General features: G+C 37.8%; 1 protein-coding gene across 3 annotated transcripts in view; it reads left to right on the top strand.

Annotated features, from left to right (window-relative positions):
• Positions 1 to 22,915, top strand: part of RyR (Ryanodine receptor) — a 1,703,288-nt gene that overhangs the window by 484,947 nt on the left and 1,195,426 nt on the right. For all 3 annotated transcript variants that reach the window (XM_090399345.1, XM_090399347.1, XM_090399344.1), the window contains exons 32-33: positions 5,656 to 5,733; positions 15,766 to 15,889. In XM_090399345.1, coding sequence (XP_090255471.1) covers positions 5,656 to 5,733; positions 15,766 to 15,889 — 202 coding nt within the window. The remainder of the gene's footprint in view (positions 1 to 5,655; positions 5,734 to 15,765; positions 15,890 to 22,915) is intronic.

Below are 22,915 nucleotides of genomic sequence, written 5' to 3'. Positions count from 1 at the left end.
CAAGTCACCCTCCTTGCCTGGTCTTTGTAGACCTCATGAAATTGGTTACTTCCACTTCTCTTATGCTGCCTCCACAATGCCCTTTTTCTCTGTATTGCATGCTGAATCTCTTTATTCATCCATCTCACACCTACCTTATTTAACCTTCTCACGAGTGGAATACATTTAGACATTGCATCCACTAAATATTTTTTGAAAATCCCCCAAGCTGCATTGATCTTTTTTCCAGCTAACTCCTCATTCCATGCTACACCTGCAAGCTGTCTCCTGAGCTCTTCATAATCACCCCCCTTGTAGTTCCACATATACCCTTTTTTCACAGGGGTCCTTGCACTGCTGGCAACCACCCAAGTAATCCCCTCATGGTCACTTTCACCAATTGGTGGATGATTTGATACCTCATTGATAATTACATCCTCCGATGAGATGACCAAATCCAAGACCCTTAATCCTCTTGTGCCCTCTGTTACATACTGTCTGAGGTAGTTATCCCTCAAAAACTCAAGAAACTCATTTTCTTTACTTCCAGTTGCTATCTCTTCATTCCAGTCTATATTGCCATAATTAAAATCACCCATAATGATCACCCTTTTCTTATTTGCTTGGCTTATTTGACTATACATTTCACTATCACCACCATTCACATTACCAGGTCTATAACAACATCCCACCAAGTATTTGATTCTATTCACCTCTATCTCACACCATACTGCCTCAAAACCACTGGCCCCATTTCCCTCTTGCATCTCTACCTTGTATGGACATAACTCTTTCTCGATCATCAATAGCACTCCCCCTCCCTTTTTACCCCTTCTATCCTCACGAAACACATCATACCTTTCCATCTCTATTCCTGTCAGGATGTCATCCTCATCTAACCTTGTTTCACTTATTCCGACAATCTCTGGGTGCACAGACGCAATTAGTGCAACCATTTCATCCGCCTTGTTTCTTATACTTCTAGCATTGGTATACAAACACAACAACTCATTTCTGGATCTACATCTAGTTCCACTGATACCACTCACTCGATGTGATCTTTCCATGCTGGACTGGGGCCATTTCCCTTTCTGCTTCTTCATTTTAGAACCCTTTGCAATTCCATCTGTTTCCTTTTGATCCCTGATCATCCCATTACTTTCCTGCCTACACATGCTCTCACCTCCTCTTGGAGCATCCACCTTTCTCACGTTGTGTATCCCTGTCCACCCTGAGCCTCCCTGTTTCCCTGCTCCTCTTGCACACCCATTCTCTCATTTTCTATACTCATACCACTCACTTCCCCATTCATTTCCACTCCTTCAATCTTTCCTGCTCTTCCACATCACTCCCCTCTCGATCTGATTCATTCTCTCTATTCATTTCTCTACCTTCCAGCAGCAGTCTCTCCAAGCGACTCACACCATAACCACTCAAATGCAGTCCATCGCTCCCATACAGCTCACTTCGTCCCTCAAACTCATTCCACACATTAACAAACTGTACTCTCATCTCCTCACACATTTCAGCCAGAATATCATTCATAATCCTTGCTCTCTGCCTCATTTCACCACAATCATACCTAGGCAACACACTGACCACCCTTCCTGTCACACTATTCTCCTTTATCTTTCCAAGCAGTCTCCTGACATTCATTTTGACATGCTCTTTGTTCTCTCTCAAATCATTTGTACCAATTAATACAATTAACTCTTTTGCTCGTTCCCGCCTCATATTCAATGCCTCAATCACTCTACTCATTTTACCGCCTGGAAAACATACCTTGTGCATTTTATCCTCTAGCACACCTTTAATAATGGAGTCGCCATACAACGCCACTCGCTCATCTTTTGTTAACTCTTTCATGCCATCATGATTTATTTTAATAGTTTTGACCTGAATTCTCTTAATTTCATTCCGCATCCATTTCATTTCTTGCTTCATCCAATCCAATTCACCTTCCGAACCTCGCGACACATTCACTCTATCATTAAATCTTTCTAACTTTCTAACTCTCGACCCCCTCTTCTCACTTTCCCTCTCATTCATCATTCTTTGTTTCCGTACCTTCGGTCCAACATATGTCCAACTTTCACTATCATTCTTCTCACTTTCACTCTCACATATGTTTCTTTGTTTCCGTACTTTCGGACTAACATGCATCCAACTTTCGCTATCATTCTTCTCACTTTTACTGTCATTCATCTTTCTTTGGTTCAGTACTTTCATTCCAACATGTGTCCAACTTTCGCCATCAGTCATTCTTTTTTTGCTATCATTCATTCTTTCGATTTTTTTTACTTGCGATTTCTGCATCACGCCGTTTCTGCTTTCATTCATTCTCTCAATTTCGTTTCTTTCCGCCTCACTTTCGTCCCTTTTAACATCCGTTGCGGTTGTCAAATCGCTCTTTTTCTTTTTTCCTGATTTTTTAACATTTTTTTGCCTTTCTTATCACCATCCTTCTCTTTCAAACGTGCAGTCACGACACAATCGGTACTAGCACTTTCTGTCATCAACTTCATATTCGCATTCATCAATTCCTCGTTCAGGTCACATTTCGCACACACCCTTCTTCCATCCGCACTAAACATCCACAAATCATTTATGTAATCGAAGGAATACATATAACAGACTTCACACTTAACGAACCGACTGAAATCCAAATTAAAATCATGGAATGACAATGCCGCTGCCATTTTTTTTTTTTTCTCTGCAAGTTACTAGGTCTAATATTAACGTTTTCGTATTTAGTTTAAGCAAGAAAAAAAACCCACAGTAATAATATCGGTAGCGTACAACGTTTACAGCCGCTCTTACTTAAACAATTATGCATATATACTTAATGATTCCTAGTAAAACTTATCTGAATCAGGAGCTCTTCAAAACACGTCCGTAGCGCTTGACCCACTGGCGCCCCCTCAAATATAACCATATGAATTAATGAGTTATCCTGATTAGACTTTTCCAGATTTTTGATATAGATATACAGTCATTCCGATTCAGGTTAGGATGATGGAGTAAGGCCTCTATGCTTTCTTTGAATAAAAGTTCAAATTTATAACGGGATCTATGTAAGAGGTGAGTTTTTGATCAAAGGATGTTGTGGTTAGTTTCAATCCCGTGCTGAGCCAATCCAGATTTTTAAGGTTTGTTGTGATGAATGGAGGTTTGATGTTCATGGATTCTTTTTTCAAGAGAACGTCCAGTTTGTCCAAAATAGGAGAGATCACAGTTGCAGGGAATTTGATAAACTCCAGGAAGAGATATAGTTGAGTGTTTGTCTTTAGGAGAAGGAAAATGGGAAGATAATTTGTTAATAGGTGAATACGTAGCTGTTAACTCATATTTCTTCATACTGTTCTTGTAGTGCCACTGAAGATGGTCTGCTATTTCTAGACCGAAATATTTGGTTAATTAAATATCTTTCTTGTGTTTATGTGCTTATATTATTCAGTCTTTATGTCACAAGTATCCTTAAAACATCGAAGTTAAAGGATGAAAGTGGTAGAATGGTAACTGTTGCAGAAGACATTGTTGTGGTATTTAGTGATCAATTTATAAGGGTATTTCATCCTGATCAGGGTGGAATCATGAGGAATTTAAATGTAGAGGACATAGGACAGGATGGCTTAATTGTGAGCGATCAAGAGGTATTTGTGAAATAAACAACCTTGATGTTAATAAGGTGATAGGATTTGATGACATATCACCACACATCTTTAGGGAATGTTCCAGGGAATTGGCAGTAGCATGCTTGTTTAATAAGAGTCTTACAACAGCACAAGTTCCGAGGGAGTGGAAGGAGGGTAAAATTGTTAAACTGCATAAAGGTGGTGATAAAGCTGTAAATTCAAATTTTAGGCCGATCTGTATATCTGGAGTTGTGGTGAAGGTCCTGGAGAGATTGATGAGAAGTAGGATACAGAAATGGGTTGATAACAGCAGTATTCTCTGTGGTTATCAGCATGGATTTATTAAGGGGAGATCATACTTCGCTATTTGCCACCCTGTTATGTACTATAACAGGGTGGCAAATACCCTGGACAGGGGAGATGCATATACAGTGGCATACTTAGATTTTGCAGGGGCTTTTGATAGAGTGCCACACGATAAGCTCTTAAATAAATTGAAACAGATGGGATTGGATAACAGATTTCTGAGTTGGATCAGTGACTAGCTGATAGGTATCAGAAAGTTGTATATAGGGTTGCAGTTTCCCGAAAAAGATAGGTGACTAGCAGTGTGCCACAGGGGTCAGTTTTGGGGCCATTTTTGTTCAATTTGTATGTTAATGATATTGCACTTCGCAACCATATGCCTGGGGAAGGAGTGTCCTAGGTTCGATTCCCGTCGGTGACGTGAGGAGCTGAAGGATCTTCCTCAGCCATAGCCAAGTTAGCCAGTCTTGGGAGTGGACAGCAGGGTTTTTTCCCCAGTTTATTCTGGGGTTTTTCATCCTGCAAAGCAGGCAAACTGGCCTTGAGAACTCAACACTACAGGCCATAGGATACACCAGGGCATAAGGCTGACCACTTTATCCTGTAAACGGAGTGAGGTCCGATGATCAATGGACCCTCGACACTGCAAGGTAAAAGAGGGTATAAGGAAGATGAGATGAGATGATATTGGGTTGGGTTTAACTAGTGATATCCACCTGTTTGCAGATGATGCAAAACTGGAGAGATCAATGCAGAGTTAAGCAGATGTTATTGCCTTACAAGAGGAGTTGAATAGATTGCATGATTGGGCAGGTAAGTGGAACTGTCAGTTCAATGCTGTAAAGTGTAAGGGTTTGAGATTTGGTAAGGAACAATGAGATGCAAAGCATACACTTGGTGGGAAAACTTTAATGGAAGTAGAGGAGATGAGAAATCTAGGAGTGATGGTGGACAAGCACCTGAAATTCAGGGGCGACATTGCAAAAGTTGTGAAGACATCACATCAGATAATGGCAATAATGCAGAGGACCCTGACATGCAGAAATAGAGAGGTTATGATTCCATTGTATAAGGCCTTGATCAGGCTTCATATGGATTATTGTACTCAAATTTGATCGCCAGGTTTTTATGGTGACGAGGATATGTTGGAAAGGGTCCAGAGAAGAAGGTCACAAAGGTAGTCAGTGGTCTTTGGAATGTGGAGTATGAGGATTGATTGAGAGAATGTAAGTTGCAGAGCCTCGTGAATAGGAGGAAGAGGGGGATATGATTGAGACATACAAGCTAGTCAGGGGTTGTTATCGGGTCGACATGGAAGAAATTTTTCATAGAATGGGAGAAGGGAGTAGAACAAGGGGCCAACACTGGAAGCTGTATAAGGAAGATGTGAACGGAGGGGTGAGGAGTAGGATGGAGGGTGGTTGGTGATTGGAATGCATTGCCTGAGTGTGTTGTGGTGTAGACACATTGAATCTGTTTAAGGCACAGTTGGATGAACATTGTGTGCAATAGTGTGTGTTGGATGAGCACTGTGTGCAATAGTGTGTGTTGGATGAGCACTGTGTGCAATAGTGTGACCTCCCACGATGAGTCTCTGACTCCATGAAGGTCAAATGTTAATAATAATAATAATAATAATTGATTGTCTTATATTTATATTATTTATTTATAGGCTATACTAATAATATATAGAATATATTTGCTCTAGATTTTATTCTAATTTTATCTTCAACAGGCTATACTCTGAATGGAGAATTATTACTAGATGCCATGGGAGGAGAAACTGCATTTTCAGACATTATTGTTGATGAAGGTGAGTTTTATCAGTTGTCTATTAATTACATAATTAATATAATTACAAAGAATAGGTTGTGATGAATATATAAAGTAAGTGTTTGGTAAACTTCTATATTAAAATCCTTTTCTTATGTTCTGGTAGTACTACTGAATTACTGCAGTATTAAGGCAATTTTTGACAGCTGGTTGGACGAGTGGTTAGCGTACCTGCTCTCTAATCAACAAGTTGTGAGTTCGAATACTGTCATAGGCATGGATGTTTGTGATTATCTTTATGTGGAAGACGAATGTCATCACCCAGTACGAGACCACTACTCCACTTATTGGAGGCCTGAAGTGTCTTGAAACCATGGAAACCATGGAAGCCATGGTTTCCATCATTTCCAAGTTGTAAATAACCTTTTTGTGGGTGGAATCAACATAACAAATTAAATATATATATATATATATATATATATAAATTTCTTATATTATATATCACTTACAAAATAAATAAATAAAATGATGTAAAAATAAAAACACAAAAATGAAATGATAATAAATATAATTTTTTGTGATAGAATCAATTATGCATAAGGCATTAATTCCTAAACCATTGCTTGAATCGTTTATTTTTAAATTAAATAAGCAATCCAGAATCTCATATTGATTTTCTTCCATCAAATTGGTGTTGTTTAATTTCAAGACAAGAGTGAACTAAGTTAGTTATTAATTAGATTCTGGACTTTCTGATTCAGTACTAAGCCAGTTAGTGAGAGTGATTATATGAGGTACTTGTTTGGGAAGTGGTGAAATAAGAAAAGGCTACTCTCAAAAAGGGCTATATGTGGAATTATAAGGCAGGTAATTATGGGGGGAATCTCTGTAGTCAGCTAATATCAATGGGTAGATGAGCTGTGCAGAAAAGATGTTCACAGTGCATGGAAATTCATAAGGCAGTATCTGACAAAAGCAATGTATAACTGCATATCAAGAGTTAAGATTGCTTAACTCTTTATATGCAGTTATACATTGTTATGGAGGAGGTACACGACAATTAGTGGGTGATCATATCCATAAAGTGCAGGCTATGAAGGCAACAAGCATTGGTTAAAAAGAAAAGGTGCAGTATAAGAGGAGATTGGTTAGTCAGGCGAAGGTTAATTCAAGGGAATTCCTCGCTATATTGCTAGCAAGAGGAAGAATAATTATAGCAGGTTGACACTGGTGAACAATAATGGTAGTTGAGTGGCTGTTGCAACGGATATAGTAGAATTATTGAATTAGCATTTTATCAGCATATTCCATTCTGGTATAAATGATGCTGTACAATTTGTAGAAGCGATGCAAGTATTAGGAGAATTGGAAGTGAAAGAATCAGGTGTTGATTGGATTATATATTAATAAGGTTGTGGGAATGGATGACATATCACCACACCTTCTTAAGGAATGTACATAACAGTTATGTATGCTCTTCATCTGGTTATTTAATGAAAGTCTTGCAATAAGTAATGTTCCTAAGGAGTAGATAGAAGGCAAAATAATACCACTCCATATGCATGGTTCTAGGACAGAAGTTTCCAATTATAGAACAGTGTGTATACCTGGAGTTGTAGTCAAGGTACTGGAGAGATTGGTTAATAATAGAATACAACACTTGGTTGTATTCTATTATTGGTTAATAATAGAATACAACTGGGTTGATGCACATAGCATTCTTTATGATAGTCAGCATGGATTTGTAAAGGATAGGTCTTGTTTTGGCAATTTACTTGCATTTTATGATATGGTAACAAGTGTATTAGATAAGGGAGAATCACATACAGTGATATTCTTTGACTTTGCAAAAACGTTTGATAGATTACTACATAATAAGTTGGTGTACAAGCTGCAGAGGATGGGAATAGATAGTATATTGGTTATATGGATTGGTGATTGGCTCTTTGAATGATACTAGCAAGTTGTATATGATGGAGTAGTGTCTCAAAAATGGAGGGTAACCAGTTGCATGCCCCAGAGTTCTGTTCTTGGTGCCCCTGCTATTTAATTTGTTTGTAAATGATATATCATGTGGACTGACTGGGGATCTGCAGTTGTTTGCAGTAATTATAAGTAGCATTTCTGATGTCAATTTCCTTCAGCAAGATTTGAAATAGACTTTTCACTTGGACAGAGGAATGAGTTTTAGTTTTAATATTAAAAAAGTGCAAGGTGTTGCAATTAGGAGTCAGAAATATAAGGCTCTGTACTAACTATATTGATGTAGAAGACTGATATCATTGAGGTTATGAAATGTTCTTGATGCATTAATATCAGTATTTTAGTATTACTTCTAAGCCTGTGTAGTCTGAAGACTGATCGTAGGAGATCAAATGCTCACAGACTACAATAAATATCACACTTTGCCTTGAACATGGTCAATGTTGGACACTCTCTAATTGCTGTGGCAATACATTCCACTTGTTCACTACCTGCTAAACAAAAAGTCTGCTTTTCAACTCTTTACTCACATGACCTTTGTCCAGTTTCCAGGGATTAATTCTCATTCTCACATCACCACATTATCCTATGCAATAATTTCCTTGTATCTGTTTGATAGACCCTGTCACCAACTTACACATCTCAATCATATCACTCCTTCTCCTCCTATCTGCCTCTATCACATTCCCTCAGTTAGTCTTCATACTCAAGATCCCAGAGTCATGAGACAGTATTGTTTGCCTCTGCACTCTCTCTCTGGTGTTTGCTTATCATTGATATAGCCAGGTGACCAGATCTATCCACAGAAATCCAAATAAGTCTGAATTAGTACCTTATACAATGAATCTATCTCTTCATTATCCATACATTGGCACAATTTTTTGCATTATAGCAGCAAGTTTTTTGGGTAACTGTTACAACTTTCAGAAACTTGAGGAAGCTGTTGCAGCAGGTAAAGAAGAATAATGTTGTTGAGAAAGTTGTAGGCTTGTTGCCCAGATACGATAACAGTGAATTGAGAAGGAGAGCAGAGATAATGAATAGTAAAATGGCTGAGTTGTATGAGGCAAAATGGGTTCAGTTTGTATATCTGTGGAGTGAATTTGAGGGGAAGTTCAAATGGTATAAAGCTGATGGATTACATTTGAATGGGTTTGGTGTTGGACATTTAGAAAGGCTGTTGTTTTCTGAGATGGCACAGAATCAAGAAGTTAATGTAGCAAATGATCAGAGTCTACCTGTGAAACAGCATAGCACAAATCAACAGATTGTACAGCACGAGGAAGATAGATACGAGGTTGAAGATGTGGTTGCAGCAGATCAAGGTGATGGAATTCATAAAGGTGAGGATGAGACAGGTAAGAATGGAAATCACAGTCAGGATCAGGGAAACGGGAGTGGTCAAACCGAAGAGAGAGGCATAATATGGCAGCTAGAATAGAGAATGTTGGTGCTGTTAGGATGGCCTCAAACACACAGCAATTGTTATGTTTATACATGTTTGTAAGGAGTATTCGAAACAAGAGAGCTGAGTTTGTTGCATTGATTGAGACGGTATGCCCAAAAGCAATTGGAATAAGTGAACCTTGGTTGTCTGAGGAGTATTTGATGTCAGAAATAGAATTAGAAGAATATATAATTTTCTGGAAGGTTAGAGATGCAAAAAGAGATGTGTGTGTGTGTTGGGGGGGGGGTGCTGTTAACGATTGCAGAATAATTGTGTCTGCGAAGCATGGAAGTTGATGGTGCATGCACAGATTTTGAATCTGTGTGGTGTGAAGTTGAAATAAACAGATTAGTTTATCTGATAGGATACTGTTATAGGCCAGGGAATGCAGAGAATATTGATTGTGTAAGTTAGTTGGGCATGTAAAAAGAAGGTGATCCTGATGGGAGACTTTAATTACAGGAATATAGACTGGAAGGAGGAGATAGTGTATGGGGTCAAGGAGAGCGAATTTGTGGAATTTCTGAGAGATTAGTATCTTAAGCAGCATGTGATTGAAGCAACTAGAGGCTTTAATGTTTTGGATTTGATGATAACTGCAGAAGATGTAGTTGTTAATGAGGTGTTGACACTGCCGACAATTGGTGAGAGTGATCATGAGGTACTTGTTTGGGAAGTGATGAAACAAGAAAAGGTCAAAAATGGATACATGTGGAAGTATAAAGCAGGTGATTATAGGAAGCTCTGTAATCAGTTAGCATTGATACATTGGGTAGATGAGCTGAGGTGAAAAGATGTTGACAATGCATGGAAACTTGTAAGGCAGTATCTGACAAAAGCAATGCATGACTGTATATCAAGGGTTAAGTGGGTAAATAGAGTGGGAGTGAAATGGATGAACAGTGAAATCAAGCAAGCTGTGCTGGAAAAGAAAATGTTATGGAGGAAGGACAAGACAGTAGGCGGTGATCAGAGGAGTTATAAGAGGAGATTGGCTGGTCGGGCCAAGGTTAACTCAAGGGAATTTTTCTGCTACATGGTAAGCAAGAGGAAGAATAATTATGGCAGACTAACATTGGTGGATAGTCATGGCAGCAGACTAACAGCTGCGAAAGATATAGTGGAATTATTGAACGAGCACTTTATCAGCATATATCATACTGGTGTAAATGATGCCATGCAATATATAGAAGAGAGACAAGTATAAGGAGAATTGGAAGTGAAAGAAACAGAGGTGTATCAGATGTTGGTTGGGTTAGATGTGAATAAGGATGTAGGAATGGATGACATATCACCACATATGCTTAAGGAATGTGCACCACAGTTGGTAATGCCCTTGATCTGGTTATTTAATGAACGTCTTGCAGTGGGCAAGGTTCCTAAGGAGTGGAAAGAAGGCAAAATAGTACCACTCCACAAGCATGGTTCTAAGACAGAAGTCTCCAACTATAGGCCAGTCTGTTGAAATGTAGTTGTAGTCAAGGTGTTGGAGAGATTGGTAAGGAATAGAATACAGAATATGGGTTGATGGACATGGCATTCGTTATGATGGTTAGCATGGATTTGTGAATGGTAGGTTCTGTTTCAGTAATTTACTTGCACTTTATGATAAGGCAATGAGTGTGTTAGATAAAGAAGAATCATATACAATGATATTCTTAGACTTGGCAAAAGCATTTGATAGATTACCACATGATAAGTTGGTGTACAAGCTCCAGAGAATGGGAATAGACAGTACCGTATTTTTCAATAGATAACGCTGCGTTATCTATACAAAAAAGTCTAAATTTGTTAAAAATGAACATACGTTAGAAAGATATATGATGTAAATCAAATGTAATAACAAAACTAGGGTAGAAGTGTTACTTAATATTTATTGAACATTACACTATTCACATCAAAAAAATTCTTCATCAAACTCAATATTGAAAGAATCAATTGCATTACAAATTTCGTTTGGTATTTCTTCAGCTTCATAATCATTGTCACCGGACACTACTGCATTCCCTCGTGCTTTAATAAAACCATTTCTAACACAGTTTTCATTTACAGCAGCCCAACTTTCTACAATCCATGTAACTATATCTTTATATGATGTTCTTTTCATCTACCCTGTTTTGTTATATTCATGGATGCCATTCATCATCCTGTTTTCCCACTTAGCCCACAAATTTGAATGGTTTATTTACTGCAAGATCAAGGGGTTGGAGTTTTTTTGTTAAACCACCTGGAATGATGCCGATTTGGAATACTTACAATTCTTTTAACTTCTGCTGTCATGTGTGCCCTACATGAATCCAACACTAACAAAGATTTTGGGTTGAATAATGCCATTTTTCTCTTTTGCCACACATTCTCCAATCAAAATTTCATAACCTCGGAATTTATCCAACCTTTATCATTTTTGGAACAGTCTTTCTTTTGAAAATCACTTTTGAAACTTACTGGAACCTCATCCATATTCTCAAAGTGACAAGCATCAACCTCACACAACTTTTCTCTCAGAAACAAACAAAATTTAGCTACTTTCGCTTTCCAGTCACATGGCAAATTTTGTCCAACACTAGTGGAGGAGCGTACACTTAAATTGTTTCTCTTCATAAATCCAAAAATCCAAGATGGGTAGGCCTTGAATTCCTTTATATTATCATTTTGCGCAATTCTTTTTGATTCCTGCAACACAGACAGTAGAAGTGAAGCTGGTAGAACAATCTACCCGCTTCACGATTCCCTTTTTCCTTGCTACTTCTATCACTTCAAGCTTGAACTGCACTGTGTAGGATTTTCTCCGAGAAGTACTTCTGTCTTCCATGGGTAATTCAGATCTAATAACAAAATATAAACAAATAATGATTTACTTTATGAAATATTTTAAAACAGGATGTACAGAATAATCGACCACTGCTACTAGCAATGCATGTGCTTTTAAAGAATTCCTCCGTTCTCTGTCTGTACTTCCTAACTCTACCGCTAGTTGGTGCATTCACATTATCTATACATCAAAAAGAGCAATGAAAATGTTGGGGGTGCGCATTATCTATTGAAAAATACGGTATATTGGCTAGATGGATCAGAGATTGGCTCTCTGAACGATACCAGCAGGTTGTGTATGATGAAGTAGTGTCTCAAAAAATAAGGTTAACCAGTGGTGTGCCCCCAGTTTTTTGTTCTTGGGCCCCTGCTGCTTAACTTGTTTGTAAATGATATATCATGTGGACTGACTGGTAATCTTCAATTATTTGCTGATGACGTAAAGTTGGAAGGAATTATAAGTAGCACTGCTGATGCTAAATCCCTTCAGGAAGATTTGAACAGACTTTTTACTTGGACAAAAGAGTAGTGTTGTAGTTTAAATATCAAGAAGTGCAATGAGATTAGAGATTTGGGAGTGATGGTTGACAGTAGAGTGAAGTTTAGAGAGCATATTGCTAGGGTCGCAAAGGTTGCACATCGTAGTGCTGCTATGATAAGAAGTACCCTAACATGCAAGGATAAGGAAGTGGTTGTGCCACTGTATAAGGCACTGGTCAGACCACACTTGGACTATTATTCTCAGATGTGGAGACATTGGAGAGGGTCCAGAGACGAGTGACTAAGACAATATTAGTAGTTCAGAATGCTGGCTATGGAGAGGGGTTGAAGAGATGTGGATTGCAGAGTTTGGTGAATAGGAGGAAGAGAGGTGATATGATAGAGATGTTTAAGTTAGTGAGAGAATTTTATCAGATTAATCCAGAGGGAGTTGAAGAGTAGAAGGTGAGAGGGGAAGAACCAGAGGTCATTCCTGGAAGTTATGTAAAAGTGAGGTGAAGAAGGGTGTGAGGAGTCGATTTTTTACATGGAGAATTGTCAGTGAATGGAATGCATTGCCAGAATGTGTTGTTAATGCAAGAAGTGTTAAGGACTTTAAGATTCTATATGATAAATATGTTGTCATTTGAATGAACCTCCCATGCTGAGTCTGTCGACTCCATGGAGGATGTAATAATAATAATAATAATAATAATTATTATTATTATTATTATTATTATCAACCTTATTTAATATCAACAGCAAACAGCTGAATATCTCCTTTCGCACCATGAAATATATCGTTGATATATAAGTTAAACAACAGTGGTCCCTCAACAGCACCCTGTGGTGCACCACTCATCACATTCCTCTTTTTGGACACTGCACCTTCATACACTATGCTGTGGCTCCTATTAATCAACCTTCCATGTAACCAAGCTATCAACTGACTATCCATTCACATCCTGCTAAATTTTAATAGTGGTTTGTCATGTGATACCCGATCAAATGCTTTAGCAAAATCCAGATAAAGCATGATATAAGCATCTGCTATGCTCAATACACTAGTTATCCTAATACAAAATGCAACCAGTTCAGTATAACCATCCCTTAACAAACACATACTGCTACCTTTTAGAAGATTTCCATTCTCATCAATTCAGGTTTGCAATCTGTCTCTAAATAACCCCTCTAGCACCTTCACCACTATAGTTTATACGCACTGGTGGCTATAGTTTGACACTACTGACTTGGATTCTCCCTCAGGCAGTGACAGTTTTTCCTTCTTTCTACTCTTCTGAGACTGTTCCTGTTGCCAGATTTCTGTTGAACAACCAAATGAACAGCACTGCCCCAGCTCTTGTGCTCATTCCTATGAAGTAATGTGGTAATATCTCATCTAGTTCTACATCCTTATTAACATCAAGGTTGCTTAATATTCTAAACTCTTCCCATTCTTCAACTCTCAGTCTTCTGTCCTCCCTATTGCTGTTCAGCACAACTTTTACCTCCCCCCCCAACATGAAATACACTAACAAAATACTCAATGAACATTTCCACTAGATCTTCAGCAGATGTGATTTGTTTTTCATCTCCAGCAACTGAGGCCAGTCTTCTATATTCACCCTTTCTTCTACCAGTAACATAACTATAGATTTCTATAGAGTTTTGTTTTACTTCTTTTTCTCTTTCCAGTCTTCCTTTCTCTTACCAGTTTCTCTTTCCATACTACCATTGTCACCTTCCTGCCTGCACCTTATACTCCACATGCTGCTGAAGGGTATACTGGTCTTCCATGACTCATCCATTTCACTCCTTTATTTATCCTCCAAACCTCAGGAATACAGTCTGACATTGTCATAAGTAGTTGATTTCATATACAGTCTCCAGCACTGGTGATTTCTCTTCCACTTGGCTGATCAAACCACTGCCCACCAATCTGTTTCCTTAATTTATCATATTCCCCTGATCTGTAATTCCACACATCTCTCTTGTTCCATGAAGCTTGTACCTGGTGAGCCACTCCTCACATCAAAACCACATGATGACTCTCCCCAACTGGTGGCATCTTATGTTATCACTGAATGAGATGATATTATTAAATCTAACAATCAAGTCCCACATGTTTCTTCAACTACATGCTTCTTAAGATAATTGTAAGTAGCTCAAAAATTCAATATCATTACTCACACACGTTATTTCCTGCTTCCAGTCAATCATTTCATACAATTTCAGAAGTATCTCCCTCTGCATTCTCTGGCCTGTTGCAGTATTCCACTAAATATCTAAAATTTGTTCTAACCTCAACCTCACATTAAAAGGCCTGAAAGCCATCTGATTCTACATTGATCAGACAGAGATCTTCTGAAATCATCAGTAATATCCCACCTCCTGTTTTATTTTTTCCCTTTTATCTTTTTAAAAATTGCCATAACCATCACATTCTATTTCCACAAGTGTGTCATCCTCTCTTCACAGTGTCTCACCGACACCAATGATTTGTGGCTGACTAACTCTATCAAGGCCACAAATTCTGCATCCTTATTCCTAATACTCCTTTCAGAGTTTGTGGCCTTGATAGCATTAGTAAGCCACAAATCATTGGTGTCAGTGAGGCCATTTGTGCATCCCTGTTTTGTCTTCCTTTGTCCCTTATCTCACAAGAATTCTGATATCTTACATTCACAGTCTCACTGTCTAGTTTTGTTACTGTGAGATGCTTTCCTCCTCTCATTAATTATCTATCTCATTCATCTGTAACAAACAGCGCTCTTCTACCTTGAAATTTATCTCATACATTAATAAAGTTAAGTCTGCTCTTCTTGCACATTCTAGTTGTCATACCATCATAATTATTGCTCTTCTCCTCAGCTCTCTGCTATCATACCTTGTCAACACCACACAATTCTCCCTCTCATGCTCTTTAGCTTCACTGCAACAGTCACAGATCCTCATGCTATCTCATTTACACTTCCTCTCAAATCATTTGTTCTAACCAGCACACAGTCACCTCCTCTGCATTTCCTCTACTATCCATAGCCTCAGTCACTATTCCTATTGTTGTTCCTCTCAAACATACTTTTGACACCTACTTCATTTTCACATCTTTCACTATTCAGTCTCTATACAGTACTATTCCACTGCAGTCATTCATCTCTGATTCATCTACCACTTTTCCTCTTACTCCTCCAACTACCAATCTCTTTTCTAAATATCCTCTGATGAGAATGATGATGATGATGAATATTGTATGTCTCTAATGTCATCTTATAGACTAGAATGCTTGAATTAAATAATAAATTAATCATTTTGGTATATGATGGTTTATGATGCTTTTATTGCACATTTTAGGTTATGTTCCTGCATGTACCATAGGAATAGGTCAAAAAGCTAAACTGGTATTTGGTCAGGATGTAAATACACTGAAATATTTTACTGCTTGTGGCTTGCAAGAAGGATACCAACCTTTTTGTGTGTAAGTTTTAAAATCATAATAGTTACATATATGATATCTTAAAGAATGAGAATGTTTTTTTATAATTATTATTATTATTATCAAGACTTCTATTGTAAGATTCATTGAGGAAGATCTACTTTACATACCACATATTCTCACAACCTTTTAAAACATTAAATGTTTTACCTTTTTTTTTTTTTTTTTAATCTAACATTTTTAATAGGAGCATGTGTAGCTCAGTGGAAATGCCATTTTCACTCTATCGTATTTGATCGCATGAAGGTAGACTTCAGTTCAAATCTAGTTGCCGACTAGAGGAACATTCTCTAAGCTTTTTTTTCAACCTGTTCCCGAGTTAGTCGATCTCTGGCATAGACAAGTGGGTTTTTCTTCTGGAAACTCGGTTTTTTTGTCCTGTAAACTCAAGAAAATTGACTGTTGAACCCACACTATTTCAGACATTAAAAATATTGTGTTCGGGTTAGAGACCATGAGATGACGGCACTTGTTAGCCATCTCTCTTCACTACATGCCAATTAAATTAGTGATAGCCTTGGGCCAGCTATTACTGACTGGCTACCAGTGAAGACTGAACTTCCCACTCAGTCTTTAAAAGTTAGATAGGACTAAAATGACCTTGCCTACTCCTTATACAGGAATAAAAGGCATTAGTTGATTTTTGATGAATTTTTGAAGATTTTTAATTAGTTATTATTTTTGCTGCTCCAATATTCCGAGTGAAGTGATTTCTCAAAACTATGCTAAATTAAATTTGATATTTATTTTAACAGCAAGGTTCTTACGAATGCTCTATTTGTGTAATTAACAAAAGTTACTGTGGAGTGTATGCTGGAGGATGGTCTGATAATGAGCAAGAAGGAGATGCGTGAGGAATTATGTAATCTTGATATAAATAAGGCAGGAGGACTTGACAGTATATCAACACCCTTGACATACCTGTTTAACATGAATCTTACAACAGGGGGAAGCCAAAAAATGAGTGGAAAGAGGGTAAAAATTGTTCCACTTTACAAAGGTGGAGATAACACCGAAGGTACAAATTATAGACCAATCTCTATGTGTGTATGTGTCTGGAATTGTGGTTAAGGTACTGGAGAGGTTAGTGAAGGCTAAGATTAGTCATTGAGTTAATATTATCAGCAGTCATTGTAATGGTCAACAGGAGTTAGAGAGGTTGTGAGGATTTGGATTCAGAAATTGTAAGCATGGCGGGTGTTGGGGGGGGGGAGGTCATGTTCTTCTTGTGTACTTCAGCAAGGTGACAAATTCCTGTATAAGGGGGGATGCATATATAGTTATCTACTTGTATTTTTCATAGGGCTTTTTGTGATAGCATGCTGGTAACTATATTGGAAAAGATGGGACTGGGATTCAATATCAGCATCCAAAAGCTAATTTGTATACTTTTAGAAAAACTAGCAATATTAGTTAGAAATTGTATTAGAAGTAGATTATATTATGGAGTTAATCAGACTTTAGTTAAATTTATCTTAAGTATATGCTATTTTGTATAGTAAGTTACAAAGTGTGGTGCATGGCACCAAATGGAAAGCTGTGCAATAGCATTCAAGGCACCACTGTTCAAGGAATTCAACCAGATGGACTTTGTTCAGTGCAATGTCTGTGAAATGTACTCCTTACTGAATGTGAATGGACCTTTATTTTAAAGTGAGAGCAGCGAAAAGTGTGCCAAAAATGTTAGGAAAGCGAGTATAAGAAAGTGCAGGTCAGGTCAAGAGATTGAAATGATTGATGTAACAAGCAGTAAGCATGAAAATGTGTGCAATGGTGTAGTGAACAATATGATTCAGTGAGAGAGAGAGAGAGAGAGTAAAAGTGACACAATTACAAGAGAGAGTGGAAGCAGTGAAAGCATTCAAAAGAATAGTAGTAGTAGTAGTAGTATGATAGATGTGGACAATAATGAATTGGTCATAATGATGGAGATCTTGACACTATGTGGAGTGCTACACAGGATGAAGTGTAAGTAAGAGTGAATGCAGAAATGTTTGGTGAATGGTTCGGCTGAGAACAGAAAGAGAGTTGCAAAAAAAGAGAAAGAAATGCCTTACCAAGAAATAAAAGAAAAATTAAGGAGAGTGAATCTTGTATAAAAATTCTCTTGTAAGATGCGTCCTTAATAAAAAGGTGATGAAATTGTGTTTTCAGGATGCACAGATTAGCGATGTTAGCGGGACTATTAGAATGCAAATGTCAAGGCGAAAGAGATGATTGGTTTGGCTAGAATGAATAATTTGAAAGGAGATAAGTATGGTGTAGAAAGTTTTTTACCTTGGGTGTATACTATGTTAAAGATACCAAGCAATTTTATAAGCTAGGTTTTAATCCTTTTTCCCAAGTAAGCAACCAGACACATAAGTCAAGTTTGCACCTGAAAGTAGTTCAAGTCTGAGGCAACTCGTTGTAAAGGTGGAGTAAGCTCCAATCATTTTCCTTAAGTACTCCACCAGAAAATACTCCACCTTTACAACGTAGTTCAAGTCTGAGGCAACTCGTTGTAAAGGTGGAGTATTTTCTGGTGGAGTACTTAATATTTTCCCCTATTTCTGGTGGAGTACTTAATATTTTCCCCTAATGCAAAGCATTAGGGGAAAATATTAAGTACTCCACCAGAAAATACTCCACCTTTACAACGAGTTGCCTCAGACTTGAACTACGTTCAGGTGCAAACTTGACTTACGTGTCTGGTTGCTTACTTGGGAAAAAGAATTAAAACCTAGCTTATAAAATTGTTGGTATCTGAGACAAGTATGGTATGAAGGAGGACATGAAAGAGTTACTGAAAGTTGCAAAAGAAAAGAGTGAGAGAGTTAAGATAGTGAGTCTGTTACCATGGTATAACAGAGTTGAGCTGAGAGGGAGGACCATGATAGTGAATGAGACTTATAGGTTATGCAGGAGGAATGACATTAATGTGTAGATGTGTGGAGTGAGTTTGATGGATGAACTGACTTATAAAAGATGGATGGTTTGCATTTGAATGGATTTGGTGTTCAGAGCTTGGAAAAAGTATTGTTGAATGAAGTGAGATTGGATGTGCAAAATCAGGGAGACTAGAACCACCTGGGAATGGACATGATTTTAGCACTTGACACTGGTTAAGTGGATAAGAGGGTGGCTGCTGGATAGATATCAAAAAGTGGTATATGGAGGGACAGAATCAAGGCAAAAACAGGTGAGTATTGACTAGTGGCATTCAGCAGTCACCTGTGAAACACCACTAGTCAGTTGTTGACTAGCGGTGTTCCACAAGGTTCAGTGCTGGGACAATTGCTGTTTAATTTGTACATAAATAATATAGGAAATAATGTGAAAGGAAATATTCAGCTTTTGCTGATGATGCAAAATTAGGTAGGGTAATAATTAATGAAGGTGATGTGGAGAGCTTGCAGAATGATTTAAATAAGCTGTCAGTAGAGCAAAAGATAATGGGTGTCAGATTAATGTGGAGAAATGTAAAGATATGCATTTTGGGATAAATAAATTACAAGCTGTGTATCATATTGATGGCACTGTACTCCAGGAAATAGATGAAGCTAGATATTTAGGGGTGATGGTAGACAGAAAGTTAAAGTTTAGAGGACATATTGCTAAGGTCGGTAGGGTAGCCCATAAGATTACTTGATTATTTGGCTATTGAAGAACACATTAACATGTAGTGATGAAGAAGTTGTCATTCCTCTTTATAAGGCCTTGATATGACCATCTGGATTACAGTGCTCAAGTCTGGTCCCCTGGATCTCTTGAGGATGAGGAAGCAGTGAAGAGGACTCATAGGTGAGTGACCAAGATGGTGAGTGCCTGTGGAATATTCCCTATGAGGATAGATTGAAGGTGTGTGGATTGCAGAAGTTTGTTGATATGAGAAAAAGAGGGGATATGATAAAAACATTTAAGTTGTTTAGAGGGTTTTATGGGATTGATGCAGGGGAAATGTTTTCGCACTTGGCTAGAGGGACTAGAACAAGGATCATCCCTGGAAGTTGAATAAAGGTGTGGTTAGCAGGGTTTGAGAACTAGATTTTTTGCTTGGAGAGTTGTGAATGAGTGGAATGGGTTGCCAGAGTCAGTTGTGAGCGCTTTGTCTGTTAATGGGTTCAAGGAGAGGTGTGATAGATTGAGTCTTCCACGACCTTCAAACTTCATGGAGGTGCAGATATAATAATAATTTATTTATTCTTAATGTGTTTTCCCATTCCTCATCTGTCCCTTAGGACTGGTTGAGCCCTTCTAGTGAGGGAATAAGTATGTATTTATGACTGTAAATCCGTGTGTGTTCATGGGCCAGTTTGCCTGTTCTAAAGTTTTTCATCCCTCACCTAAGTTTCCAGGTGAAAAAACCCTCTACCTCTGTATGAGACTGGCTAACTCTCTTTAGTTGAAAGAGACCAAATAAAGGTTCCTCGTGTCATGGACGGGAATCGAACCCAGATCTTTCCGACCAAAGTGCTTCGTCTATACCGACTGAGCTATGGAGGTTCTAATAATTATAATATAAAATATAATAATAATATTATATTATAATTATTATATTATTAGTGTAGTGGCATGTGAAACTGCAAGGGCTGGATGTTGATAGTGGTAGTGCATGTGAGGATGGAGAAAGAAGAAATTTATTGATGTTTTACTTGATGAGTTGGAAGTAGTTATTGTTGGAGAAGCAATTCATGAGAAAGGCTGTTTCATAGAAATAAAAAAGGAAGATGAGAAGCAGGTTCACTGTGTTTGCAGTTGTATTGAAAAGAGATGTTGGATTTTTGTTCCTGTTGTTTTAACAGACCCAGCAAAAATTAAAGGAATGATGGTTTCTACTTCAGTGGAATAGTGCCATATAATTATCTATAGGAAAAGAGTTGAAACACTGCATCTGTGAGATAGAGTTTTAAGTGAGCTGTCAAGGAGCAGGGGAGCGGGGTTATATATCAGAAGAATCTTTATTAATTAACATCGAGATCTCCAGGGGGAAACATGAATTCATCAAGGGAGATCCCTATTTCACCTACAGCTCTCATATGTATTCTTGAACTCATTCACCATTCACACTACCTGCACTCATGACCTATATTTCAATCACACACTGCGCTATAAGAGAGAATGTTTTTAATTGTATTCATTCTCAGTTTCCATGGATACCCTCTCATTCTCTCCCCACCCTCCATAAAATTAAAAATTCTTGTGAAATTATGGCCTCTGAATTTCAGGTCCTTGTCCAACAACACTCCCAGATCACTCATCCTCTCTACCTCTTTTAAAGTTTTCCCACCATGTGTATACTTCCCATCCCATTGTTGCTTGCCAAATTTCAAAACTTTACACTTTGCATCATTGAACTGAGAGTTTCACTTGTCTGCCCATTCATATAATCTATTGAAGTCCTCCTAAGATCATAACATCTGTTTGACTCTGTATTGATATCTCCAATTTTTCATCATGAGCAAACAGCTGCATATCATCAGTTAACCCCCTTCCCAATGTCATTAATATACAAATTGAACAACAATGGTTCCAATACAGACCCCTACAGCACACCATTAATGACCCTCCTCCATCAGGACACTGCACTCCCATATATGAGGGTGGTCTGAAATGTTCTCAGCCTCGACCATAGATGGCAACACTATCGGCAAGATTTTTTTTTCTAAGTTGGTATATCTGTCATAAACATCCATGTGAAATTGCAAGTCATTCTATCAAGTAATTTGTTTTATACAGCCGACAGAAGCACAAGTGTTGTCTATATCCCTTGAAATGGATAAAATCGAGGATCATGCGGTTATAAAATTCCTTGTAAAAGAAGGTTTAATGGCAAAAGAAATTCATTCGAAGTTCTTCAAAGTTTATGGGCATTCTTCGCCTTCATTTTCGACAATTAAGAAATGGGCTACTGAGTTTAAACATGGCCATACCAGCCTTGAAGATGATCCACGTGAAGGTCGTCTAATGAGTGTAACAACACCAGAAATCATTGATCAAGTGCATGATATGGTATTGGATGACTGGAGAGTCAAAGTGCATGAAATTGCTGAGACTATAGGCATTTCAAAAGAATGTGTAGGATATACTTTGCATGAAGAATTGAAATGAAAAAACTTTGCAGAAGATGGGTGCCATGCTTGCTCACAGCAGATCAAAAACACACTCACATGAAAATCTCTGAACAGTGCTTGGAGCATTTTAACAAGAATAAAACTGATTTTGTGTGTCGATTTATTACTATGGATGAGACTTTGATTCACTATTACACACAGAATCCAAACAGCAGTCAAAACAGTGGACAGAAGCCGGTTGTTCGGCACCAAAGAAGACAAAGTCGGTTCCATCAGCAGGAAAGATCATTGCATCAGTGTTTTGGGATGCTAAAGGCATTTTTTTTTTGATTAATTATCTTGAAAAGGGTAAAACAATAACCAGGGAATATTATTCTGATCTTTTAACCAGACTAGACGAAAAAATTCATGAGAAAAGACCTTGTTTGCAGAAGAAAAATCATCTTTCATCAGGACAATGCACCTGCCCACAAAAGTGTTTTGGCAATGAGAAAATTAAGGGATCTGCACTATGAATTGTTGGAACATCCACCCTATTCCCAAGATTTGGCTTCCTTTGGCTTCTATCTCTTCCTAAAACTAGAACTCTTCCTTGCTGGTCAGCATTTTTCTTCAAATCAACAGCTGTAAAGTGGTATTTTGCAGATCTTACTGAAAACCACTACATGGATGGGATAATGGCACTGGAATAAATGTATTAGTCTTAAGGGAGATTATGTTGAAAAATAAAAATAATTTTGAAATTATAAATTCATTTTTTCATTGTTAGGTCGAGAACTTTTCACACCACCCTCATACTACTTTCTGACAGCCAGTCGCTAATCCAACTCATTAGTCTGTTATCCAATCCCATTTCTTTCAGTTATTTGACAGCTTATCGTGTGGTTATTTAAATTACTTAAATGTCTTGGACAAGGGTCCAAGACATTTACCTAGTATAGTTCATAAGTAAATT

Source organism: Typopeltis vanoorti, chromosome 10 (genome assembly GCF_054136105.1).
Source record: "Typopeltis vanoorti isolate ZY-2024b chromosome 10, IOZ_Tvanoo_1.0, whole genome shotgun sequence".
NCBI classification, from domain to species: Eukaryota; Metazoa; Arthropoda; class Arachnida; order Uropygi; family Thelyphonidae; genus Typopeltis; species Typopeltis vanoorti.
This window is presented reverse-complemented; position numbering and strand designations above follow the sequence as displayed.